We start from the raw sequence: 12,689 nt of genomic DNA on the forward strand, positions 1-12,689 counted from the left end.
TAGGCATATATTTTCGTAACAAATTTTAAAAAACTTATAAAGAACTACATTTGATTCTGGGAACAATAAAAAAAATTGTTTAGCAAATGTGAGCACAAGAATCAGTCTCTAGGCTTGCAAACCACATTTTTATAAAATTGTCGTTGTTTCCAAAATGCAGTTATTGTTGGTTGAATTATGTTGAACAAATACTACTACATTTGGTGCACTTCCATAATAATTTTATGAATGAAGAGAATAAAAATTACATAAAGCGCTCAGACGTCGATTATTCGTGTACATATGTAGGTATTTATATTTAATAAAAATTTATAGATACTAAAATAGGGTGACAATAAATAAGAGATTGATATAAACAACGTATCTTTAAAAGAGAGAATATTCAAAATGGTTTTCACTGAGCGTCGTCGCGTCATTCATGTCGTAATTAATTACAATTGCACATTATGCATTGTTTTATTATTACCAAGGATAGATTATTATTTTCTATGGCAATCGACGAAATAGATTTTAAAGGTTTAGATTAAATGACAAAAATTTAATAAACCGTAATTTAATTTTTAAAATTTTTGTTAACAAAACCATATTGAATGTGTTATAGATTATTATTTTATATTTACAATAATATAATTCCGAATTGTTAGAACTATTTTTACAACGTATAGGTAATAAAAATGCTAAATTGTAATAAGTTGATTGAACAGACCATTGTGTTTGATAAAGACTATCTAAAATTAATTAGTAGAAGCCTGTTCCAAGAATATAAATCTCTACCACCATTCATATATTTTTCCTATATATGTATGTATGTATATACATCACCATTCTTATTATTTTGTATATTTTATAACTGTTATTTTTCGAATTTATAATTATCATTATATTCAACTCTCGTTTTCAACTCAAACTTAATTCAACTTGTATTCGTAATAAAAACTTCTATCATATAAAATACATACTTAAACTTATTTTATTGCTCACCTAGAGATTACAGTATTACACGGACAGACAGAGTCACTGAGGCATTTTAGAAATTATATATTTCTACCTCTTGTGCTTGTCTCTTGTGTTGTATTAATCACTTATGTATGAATGTATATTTCTGTATAATAAAAATATCTCGATTCGATGTAAAAATAATAAATATACGAAGAGTGTAAATATATAAGCACATTTATTGTCCACATACATTCGTACATGAATTATGTTTATGTACTTTTGACTATTGCTGTATTTTTATTTTGACTTTTTATTTCAGTCATCAATTATTATTTGGTCTGAGAGCAGGCTACAATCTTCTTTTATAACTTTGATTTCTTTACTTTTTTTTATATGTATATATTTTAATGTTATAACAACAAAAAGTGCAAAAAAAAAAGAGATACCGTGGCAGTGCTCAATGTTGTGCTTTGTTAATCATTTATTATAATTTTCACTGCCAGTTAAATAAATGTTAGATAAAATAACTGAGAATTAATAGTCTTTTTTTCCTATCTCAGATATTTATTGTGATAATTCTATAATTTTAAATGGTAGTTACGGATAAAAGAAAATTTAAATTGATATTTAAATAGTATAATAATAATGGTGCAACTATATAATAAAAAAATTTATAATAAACCTTTAATATCATTTTTAATGATTTTAGTTTTTTTTAATAATTTTAATAATACAAATGCTGTAATAGATGATGTATTAGATGTTCTACATGTAACTAAAGTAGTTGCAACTGGTATATTAAAAACATGGGATATTATTGAAGAAACAAAAGTTGGTGAGCATGTTGAGTTACCAGTAATGAGAGAGAAATCTAAAAAGGTTTTAAAACGTATTGCTGAATTATCAAGAAAAATTGATCAAAATCAAGAAAAGGTAAGTAGGTGTTGGGTTGTGTAAATAAAACATAAAAAATAAAACAAAAGAGTAGGTTTGTATTTTGAAAAGTTCAATTAAATTTCCGTTTTCATATAAAACACATTGAACATAATGTATGATATCAACGTTTAGAATTCATAGATTCGAAATTAATCACTTTAAAATTAGAAAGAAAGGGTAAAAATACCTCATAATTGATTCTATTATGTTTGATATGCTGAAATACTTAAATTAGAATTATATTTATCAATTTTATAATAAATATGTATGCAAACTGTTTTTCAAAAAAATTCATAATGTAATTTATAAGAGAGTTTAATTAAAGTCACAGTCACTAACCTATTAGAAAATTTGATCTATAACTTGAAACAAAATAAAATAGACAAGAATATAAAATAAATAAAATTCTATCTTGATTTTAAATTAAACTAAAAAATTTTAACCAAATACATATGTGCAATCCTATTGAAATTGAAATTATTCAATAATTTCAATCTTATTTTGCAGTTCTCAATATTTGCTGAATATACGATTGAACAAATAAATGATCGAATAAAAACAAATACTAGATTAGAATTAGAATTACATGAAATTAAGGATATTATAAATCGTATTGGAAGTCGGGCAAATGAAATGGAACGATATGAAAAACATCAGGATACCTTAGAACCGGATACATTAATAAAATTTGCTGAATGGAATGTTTCACCTAACGCCTATGCAATTAATCATTTATTGGAAAGATTACATGTATTATTTATTGGAGCAAAACGTGAATCACGTACAAGTAATCGCAATGTACTTATGATGTTAAGTGATAGTTTGTTGGTAATTTTTATTTTAAATATTTTATTTTATTGTTACTTTTGTCGCACTTAAAACTTTCGAAAATTCCAAAAATCGAAAAATTTGCACAATTCATTTTAACTTCGAAGAACTTAATAATTTTTTTTTTCTTTTCCTTTTTAAAATAACATAATCAGTTCTCTTTCTTTCCACACATTTACTATTCAAATTTAACCATGCTTAATTTTAGTTTGGTCTATCGGAAAGATTTCGAAGCGAAAGTGTATGCAAAAAAAAATAATAATAATTAGTTAGTTAAATTGAATTAATATACATATACGTTACATATGTCTACATATAAAATATACTTCTACAAATCTGCTGCAAATATTTAAGTATTAAGGTAAATGAATTATTAAAAAAGAGTTACAAAGAAAATAACCTATGAGTCACATCAGTATTTTTTTTAAAGAAAAGTAAATGAGTAGATTCATGCTCATTTAGTAGAGTGTAAATTATAACGAAAAAATTTTTATATATGTATATAAATAACTGTATTTTCCGGTTTTAATTTCGACATTATTTAGTTTTCATAAAGTAAGGTTAGCACTTACTACAATATTTATAGTAAGAGGGTAACAAAATGACTAATAATTTGTAATTCACTTAGCAAAAAATTTTTTTACTTATACTAAAAGAAAAAAAACTAAATTAACAATTTAAATTTCATTAATCAACATTTTCAAAACCGCTTTTAAAAAATAAATTTTATTAATAATGCAGTAATGTAATACATAATAAAAAAATATGTATATGTACATACATAATTCATATAGTAAGTGAAAATAAATATAACGAAAAAAAGCTCAGAATTGCAATAAAAGAACTGTGAGTGATTGATGTTTCAGAAGATATTGCAGTTCTTATTAAAAAAAGAAATTTCACTAGCTCTTTCTTTATAAATGCTTATTAGGTTTTATAAGAATTAATTCTTTAAGTAAAAATCGTCACGGATCATTTGAATAGTATTAATATTTAATTTAATTTATATAAATATGTATATTTATAAAATTGTAAAGTGATATGAAAAATCGTTTGTCATTCATTAAAAAAAGCTATTTAAAGCAAGATGTAGGGTGACTTTTAATAGAAATTTTTCATTATTTTATCTTTTCCCATATTGTAACGTTATTTCTCTATTTCTAAACCGATTTTTGAATATCTTCCTACTTTCAAACTATTTAAGAAACGCCTATTATCCAAACTAATCATTAGTAAACCCTAAAAACATTAACAGAAATAGAGTCAATTTTATTAATGTTGATAGTAAAACTTAAATTAGTGAAATAACTTCTGAATTTTAATTGCCCCTTAAATATTATGTATTTATTATTTTGAAGAGTATGTTTATAAATTTTATGTAAATATTAAAATCACTTTTCATTCCATGTTCATTAACCCTTAAATATAAATTAAAATTTCTTCAAGTTATTAATGAATAATCTTTTTAGAAATCTAAAATTAATAATAACCTTGTAATTAATTTATTTTATGACCTAAGTATCAGTTATTCGCAAAAAAACTTTTCAAAATGTTTGTTTATCCCTAACACCTACATGCAAAATTCAGTCTCTTTATGTAATTTTGTCTTTGATTGTTTTTTTTTTAAGACCAATGATGAGTTGTATGAAAAAACATGGGTTTTAATAAGAATTTTGAAAAAAACACATGGTTATAAATTAAAACTTGATTTGTGGTCTCTTTAAAACTTCAGAAACTTTAAGTAAAATTCAATATAAATGCTCTTAGAAATAAGATGAAGAAAATAAAAGAAACAAGAAGAATAAAATTAAGTTATAAAACATGTCCAATTTATACTTAAATCATGAATCATTTATAATAAAAACATTTCTTTTATTTTTTTTATCAACTTGCTTTGTTTTCTTAGAATTATTATTTAATATTATAATTTTATTTATTAATATTATAATTTTTTCATAAAGGAAAAAGAAATACGCACACATACAAAAGACAACACAAAAAAAAAAATTGAATTTTTGTGCTTTTGCGTTCTAGCTAGCTAGCATTTCAAGCCTCGCTTTCGAAATCAGAATCAAATCATATAAGTATGCGGGCTAAACTTTAAATGTGTTACTATAATAAAAGATTGGCGTGAAACATTTAAAACAAAAAAAAAAAACAGAAAAATCTCATTTTCCTATTTGAATATTACATACATACATTCATATAAATATTAAAGCGTGTACAGAATGTTGTTTATAAAATGACGAAAGTTCATTGATTTTTTTTTTACAATAATCAATGAACTTTAATAATCATCAATAATAATAATAATTATAATAAGCCAATTCCTAGAAATTCTTCAATTTTCTTTTCTCATTCACAATTCTATCTTTAAAAAAAAATATAAAAAAAATGAGGAGGGGGTATAATGGAACCTTATACCTATTTCAATGATTTTGTTGTTCCATCATTAATTTCAGAGTGTTGGAAATTTAATATTTGCATTAAATAAAATAGAATTTCAATATTAAAAAAAAAATTAAATTCCTGTAAATTTTATCAAACCACTCAAATTCTATCATAAATTCATCACGTTATTAAATGTGCTTAGTTTGATGATAAAAGAAAAATCACTCAAAAATCTATACAGAAATTGCGATTTTCTTCTTTGCACTACAAGAATATACTACTAAAAACCAAAATCAATCCAAAAAAGAGCAATCAAATTAGAAGCCTAATAAGTATATTTTCTATATCATTAATTTATGACGTAAAATTAATGAAAAATTTGAAGCGATTTAAGAGAATCACCCTGTTTAACTTCAAAACTTTCAACATGTTATCAATATTTACATACATATATATTTATTATATCATGTTTATTTAAAGCTTCTTTTGTGCTGTGTTGTGCTCTCTGTGATACTTGATATTTGGATAAAAAAATTTCGTATTTTTGCAATTTTATTTTTATTTTACTGAGTTTGGTGTGCACAACGATAAGAATTTTTCATGTATGGTTTACAAACAAGAAATAAATTGCTTACGATATACTTATATTTTTTTTTTTTAATAAAATTCAGCAAAATAATAATAAAAGATTATGCTTAAAATAGAAAATTAAAGATAAAAAAAAATTTAGAAAATTTTGCAGTATTTTTTTTTAAATTCCATTTATAATTTTCTTCACAACATTAATATTTACATAGCAATGTTTATTTTTCATTTCGTTTCACCAAATATTTTTGGTAAAACAACGACTTAGAACTTTAACTTATCATAACTTGTTATTTGAGGAGAATTATTTTGTGCATTTCGATGAAGAAAAATTAAGTCCGAATCACAAGTTAAGTAATTAAGTTTCAATCAATTTGTAAACTGAATTTACTCTGAAAGCGTGTATTATAGGAAGGTCGCATTAAAGAAACGGCCCTTAACTCATTTGGAAATTCCTTAAAAATTTTTCTATTATATTATAAATATAAATACTTATATAGTTTTATATGATAGTTTAATATAAATTTTGAATGTATGTATGTATGTATGCATTCCATATCCATATTCTATAATATTAATTAAACAAATTCACCGTTACCAGAAAATGTTGCCATAGAAATTAATATTTTCAAAATGCAGAAAAATGAGGGGGAATTCATTGCATTATACTAAAATTTCGTTGACACTTCGAAAGTACTTTGTACATTTATACAAAAGAAAAAATACATAAAATATATTCCCGGTTAAATGTATCATAGATAATTATAATATCTACGCATCATATTACAATATCATGTAAGCCTATTATTTAAACAGTACATATAAGCGACTGACTATATATACAAAACATTATATACACGTACCTAAATAAATACCAAATGAAAATGAATTTATTTTATTTGACATGTACTTTTATACTTCTAGACCTACCTATACCTCACATTATATTATCATTTGTGTTTTATTATAAAACGGCAAATGTCATACATATAACTTTTGTGAAAACGTACGTACAACATGTCTACTGTAAATAACTGAAGTACGAAATTTTATTTGATATTAAAATATTAAATACATAAATAAAATATTTACGTTTGTATATATGTATGTTATGTTTACTTGTCATATAAAGCTTTAAAGAACGAAGCCAACTTTACATGTATACAACTTATTAAAAGCATATTAAATACAAATAAAGTGATTATTTTATATGACTGAATATACAAGTTAAATTTTTTAACTCTTATATACTACATACAATAAGTAATCAGAATACGAATACGGAATAAAGTTGATGAGAATGAAAATATTTTTAATTAGTTTTGTCGATAAAATGTAGCAAATGAACAATTAAATTAATAAAAATTAGAATCTAATTTTAATAAGAATTGTTAATCTAACAATGATTATGACAAAAATCTAATTAATAATATCTAGAATATAGATTCAATAAGAATATTTAGAATTTAAAACCAGTTTCTGGGTAGCCAAATTTCTTTTAATTTTATTTTCAATTCAATTCTAGTTCGATTGTACTCAATCTAGAATATTAGATTACCAGAAATTAGAAGAAAAAAAATTATTAAATGTTTTAAAATGATTTTTAGTTGTTTCCTACTTTTTATACTTATACGATATTTATATTGTTGGAGTTATACTATATAATAGATTAATATTTTTAGAAATATACTATAAATTTAAAACATACTATAATGGAATATACCATAAAATTGGATTATACTAAAAATATTGAATGTTATTTGATTACCATAACGCTGTCAATATTATATTTGAGACTCTATTTTCTAAAATTATTAAAAGAAATGCTCATGATATTAAAAAATACTCAAAATATAATGCCATACAAATTTATTAGATACTATCATAATTGAGTTATAAAATATCAAAAAATTTAGTAAAAAAAGCTCAAATTTTGCTACATGTTTTTATGAATAAAGTGAAATCCCTGAACGTGTAAATATATATATAAGAATTCATTTAGTTCAGACAAATTGGTACCCTACCAATTTAGTTGTTTTTCAATTTTATTTCAACCAGTTCTTATTATACAATCATTGAGAGAGGTTGGTTTGGTTTTTTTTTTTTGGATCGTTCAGAGAGAAACAATGCATAAAATTTCGATTTTGTATTCTTTTGTACTTTTTATATTTTGTTTTATTTGGTTTTTTATTAAATAAATATGAAAATAATGAGTACAAAGGAACCTTAATATATTCAGCCACATATTAATATTTGCATTTAAAATTTTTATTGTAATTTTAAACTGTTTTAAATTACTTGTAAATTAGTGGTGTTTTTTTTTTTTTGTATAAAAAAATAATAATTTATTTGAGGGAACTGAATTTATAAAGATAAAATAATTTATTAATAATATTGTTTAATTTCATGTATTTCTTTAAAAAGCACAATTTATAATTTGCTTTAGAATTAAAAAAAAAATAAATTTTCATTTGAGTGCGAGAATAAAACGCAAAATTTGAACTATTTCGTTTTTAGAAGAGTTCAAAGTGTCAGTGAAATTATTGATTTTTCTATTTGTGCATTTCAAAAATTCAAAATCAAGCCTTGAAAATATGAATGCAATCTAAAATTATTGAAAAAAGTGTTAAAATTAAACACAATTAAAAAAAAAATTAAAAAACAAATTTAGCAAATTAAAAAAATTAAAAGAAAACAACTTTTTCAAGGTTATCGTATACAATATTAAAATCAACTTGTAATTAATAATTTAAAAAAAAAATTTTAATAATAATAATAGGTTTAATCTTCTGTAGCGAAATTTGTTTATAAATGTATGTAATGAAAAAATGATGAACACGCAAAAGTTATAAAATGTCACCACCTACCCTAATGTAGTTTTTATTACCAGAAAAAGTTCATTTCCAACAAATTTCTTTGTGCTTTAACTGGCATTTTATTTCCTGTACATTTTATCATGTTTACTAATTTGTGAGGTTGTGTTTTTTTTAACAAAAGAACTTTATTAAAAAAAATGTTTATTCATACATATAACTTTATAAAACAATATTATTAGAAGTATAAATTATTTTCTCTTATATAAACTTTTCCCCGCTTTGCTTTCATATTGAAATTAACTCAATCATTCTAAAGTACATTACTGGTAACAAAAAATGTTACAAATTTTCCAAAATTCATTCACTAGTAGTTTCTATTTTATTACAGCAATTTGATTTGTTCCTTGATATTCTAAAAGCTCACTATCTTTTTTTATTTTAATATTTAATTCAGTATAACAATAAAAATTTTTGTCATAATAATGCAATAAATTGCACCTGTTCTTTTTTCTACAAATTACTATATTAATTCAGCGCGAAATAAATAACAAAAAATCAAAGTTATGTAAAAAAATGAACAAAATAAAATAATTAAGTAACAAAAGTGAAATAAAATATCATGAAAAAATATGAAAACACAAAGAATAACTACAACTTTAACATTATTTAGCTTATAATAAGTAGAATAATCGCAACTAAAAAAAAAACAAACACATTGCAGATAAAAAAGAGGTCACGACTATTTAAACGTTAAAATTTACAGTGGCTCAATACGAATTTTGTCAATATTTATTAAATCTAGTACAGCAAAATTAAATGAAAAAGTGAAATTATAATATTTTTGCATAAAAAAAACTCTAATTTAAATTTTTATAAATCAAATAATGTGAAATAAAACAACTGAGAAAGAAAATAACTGGGGGTAAAAAAATAAATTATAAAATTTAAACAAATAAAATAAGAGCGCAAAAAATAATGTTTCGAATAAAAATTAAAGAGATGCTATCAACAACCACCATTCTCATAATAGTTTTTACAATATTAACAAATCAAATAAAATCAACATTGGCTGGACCAAAAGGTGCAAGTATTGTAGATCATTTAAGAGCCGAATATATAAATTTAGATACAGCATTATGGAAATATTTAAATGAACGTCAAATCGATAAAAAATCACAAATTAGAAAAGTTTTTGATAGTCATAGGCAATTTATAAAAGAAAATTTATCATTAATATCATTTAAATCAGATAAATATTTATTATTAAATCGTTACTATGAAGGGCAAGAATTACAAAGAGATTTAATACATTTGGATGGTGAATTCGGTTATTTCAAAAGTCTTGTATATAAATCTGCATCTAATGAGGATTTAATTGAAGAACGTGCAATATTAGATTTTACTGAAGAAATTTTAAATGATTCAGTAAAAAAAATGTTTGATAATATTGATAATATTATGAATAAACAAAAATTAAGTTATCGTATAGTATTGGTATGTATATAAAATGTATATAAAACATAAAATAAAATATATTATATACTACAAAAAAGCATATATGAATATGTACACAATGTATAACATATAAATATTTACAAAACAACTGTTCTCAAAAAATTTAATTTTAACTAATTGAGTAATTTATTTCCTATTGCTGATAAGAAAATTTTGATGTAGAAGAATAATTTGTTTTTTAATAAAATTAAAATATTTATTTAATTTCTTTTTGAGCAATTCTCTAGCAAACTTCAACTTAAAAATGAATTAATATTGATATATAAATTCCAAATACTGATATTAAACTAATGTTAGTATATGTTTCTCATGTTTCATAAATCCAATTTTAACATTTTCAATTTTTGGAAATTATCGATTAAGTGCTTAATTAAATATTATTCGTGTACGTTAAATTGAAATAAAAAAATAAATATTTTTAGGATGCAAGAGATCAGATATGCGTAACCAATCAATCGGCGCAACAATTTTTATATTCGTTGTATTCTGATGTTGCATATGCAGAATTGAAGGGTTACACAATGATGCAATTTTCTTGGATGATGTTAAGGATTTACGAAAAAGGTAAGTGAAACTTTTCTTTATCAAATTATTTGCAATTTACTTCATTATTCATTCTATATTTAATTAACAGAAGTAAAAAATATTCCGTCAGGAAATATTTTTTCAGAGAATAAAAAATATTTCGAAAAAATTCCTTATATAATTCTAAATAATTTCTACTTTGTAGGTAATTTTACGGAGGAATCTAACTTAATGCGAAACGAATTCATCAAACGAATAGATCGTACACAAGATGCCTTACGTGGAGTTATAAAGCATGCGGATCGTAGTGTATGGAAATGTGATCCAACTAAACATCTCAAGGGACAAACATATGATGAAGTTACTCGACTCTTACAAGGTTATATTGAAAATGAGGTTGACATGAATGAAGATGGAACATGTAGAGAAAATTGTGCGTATTATCAAGTTTCTAAAAGTCATGGTTGTTATCAGGATCTCTATTGTGCAAAGCAACAACGTTGCACTGGAAAATTGTACAATTGTCAATATGTAGATTCCGATATGTGGATTTGTCCTTCGGTAAATGCTTTTTATAACGTGAACATATTAACAAATTTTAAAAATTTGTTGCATATTTCCAGGCACTCAATAGTAGTAGACGTTATGACTACATCGAATATGAAAATGGAAGAGTGCTAGGTGAAAAAAGCGGTAGCTGTGTTAGAGGTACCTCCAAAGTAGATTCCTGGTGGAGATGGCTGTTTTGGCATTGCAGTTATTGTTTTTGTTTATGTGATGAACAAGGGTTGAAATCAGACAGATATTTTAATTTAAGATCAACCGAATCCGATATACACAAAAACATGTAAGCAATCAAGAAAATTATTTCACATAAATTACAAAAAAATCAATTATTATGTTATTTTAGGGTTGTAACAGGACTTCGATTCGTTAAAGTTAAAAGAATTTTCCATTTGCAAGTGCAGCAGGGTGAACTTTTACCTCGAGGTAACATTAAACAAGAATCATTAGAATGGAAACCAGTAGATGATTACCAAATATTTGACCGAAACGTCAAATCAAAAGTTGACTATCATACATTGGCTTGGGAAAACCGTGCTATTGATTTAGATGATATCAATGTTGTTGATCCAACACATGTAATTACTGGAATTAGATTTAGAGTTGTGGGCACTCATTTAAATCTAGAAGCCAAATTATCTGAATATAATTTTGAAACCGGTCTGTTAGTTGAACCAGAAATAAATAGTTTCTGGCAATCTAATGATAACACAGATGTTACAGGAGATAAACGGTAAGAACACACTTAACTGAGAACTTAAAAGAAAGTAAAAGACTTAAAAATCAATTTCAATTTGATTTTAGAACACAAGTTATATTGCGCAGTCCTGATATTCCAATAAGAAGTATTGCTAGATCTCAAGTAAAATCTAAACATAATCAGTACATCGAATTTACTAACACAGACATGGACAAAGATGCTGCACAAACAACTGTTCCTTTTATTGATATACAAGAAGTAACATCAAGCCCGCCAGTTCCTTTATCAGGAGTTGGAATTTATTACAAAGGATCGGGACAGTATGGTGGTTTTATTGCACCTAAATTAATTACATATGACTTTACACCACATATTCAATCACCGTTCAAAGCAGAAGAAAGATCAAGAATGATTTGAATTTAAACAAATTCTAGTGAAACATACAAAGAGAAATCATAGAAAACTAAGAATACTTTTTCTGCTTATGTGTATGTGTGTATGCATGTGTTTTTCAATAGAAAATCTGAAATTTTATTATAATGCAAATTTTCTATAACTTAAAAATGAGAAGATTAAATAAACCTATAGTGATTTTATAGAAATAGTAATAAATTTTGGTTAATCAAATTATGCAAATAAAAATGTGAGAAACATTTCATAAAAAACTAACTTTGCAAACTTTTAATTTGTATGAAATTCTAACTGATTATTGAACTGTGTGCTTAGGCGGAGCACAAAAAGCTTGTTAGATATGTACATATTGCATATATTTTGTACTGAGAGTTTCTTTAAAAGAGCAATATATTTCATATTTTTAAAATAATTTTAAAGGTATGGTAAATTCTTAAACGTCAAATTTTACAAAATCTGAGTTGTCTGAGTTTACGGAT

At 23.7% G+C, this 12,689-nt stretch overlaps 2 protein-coding genes across 11 annotated transcripts in view; one reads left to right on the forward strand and one right to left on the reverse strand.

Moving 5' to 3' along the window:
- LOC129605505 (E3 ubiquitin-protein ligase Ubr3) overlaps positions 1–12,689 on the reverse strand; it is a 30,199-nt gene that overhangs the window by 6,002 nt on the left and 11,508 nt on the right. The window lies entirely within an intron of this gene.
- LOC129605506 (uncharacterized) lies at positions 1,274–12,468 on the forward strand. 2 transcript variants are annotated; one of them, XM_055515303.1, is made up of 7 exons: positions 1,274–1,872; positions 2,383–2,703; positions 10,433–10,574; positions 10,741–11,096; positions 11,159–11,382; positions 11,446–11,832; positions 11,904–12,468. In XM_055515303.1, the coding sequence occupies exons 1-7, from the start codon at positions 1,585–1,587 to the stop codon at positions 12,214–12,216; spliced, it is 2,031 nt and encodes a 676-aa protein (XP_055371278.1). In that variant the 5' UTR covers positions 1,274–1,584; the 3' UTR covers positions 12,217–12,468. The 2 variants fall into 2 exon arrangements, with proteins under 2 accessions (XP_055371278.1, XP_055371279.1); XM_055515304.1 differs by lacking the exons at positions 1,274–1,872; positions 2,383–2,703 and adding an exon at positions 8,960–9,989.

This window comes from Condylostylus longicornis, unplaced genomic scaffold (assembly GCF_029603195.1).
Source record: "Condylostylus longicornis isolate FDR11 unplaced genomic scaffold, ASM2960319v2 ptg000013l, whole genome shotgun sequence".
NCBI lineage: Eukaryota > Metazoa > Arthropoda > Insecta > Diptera > Dolichopodidae > Condylostylus > Condylostylus longicornis.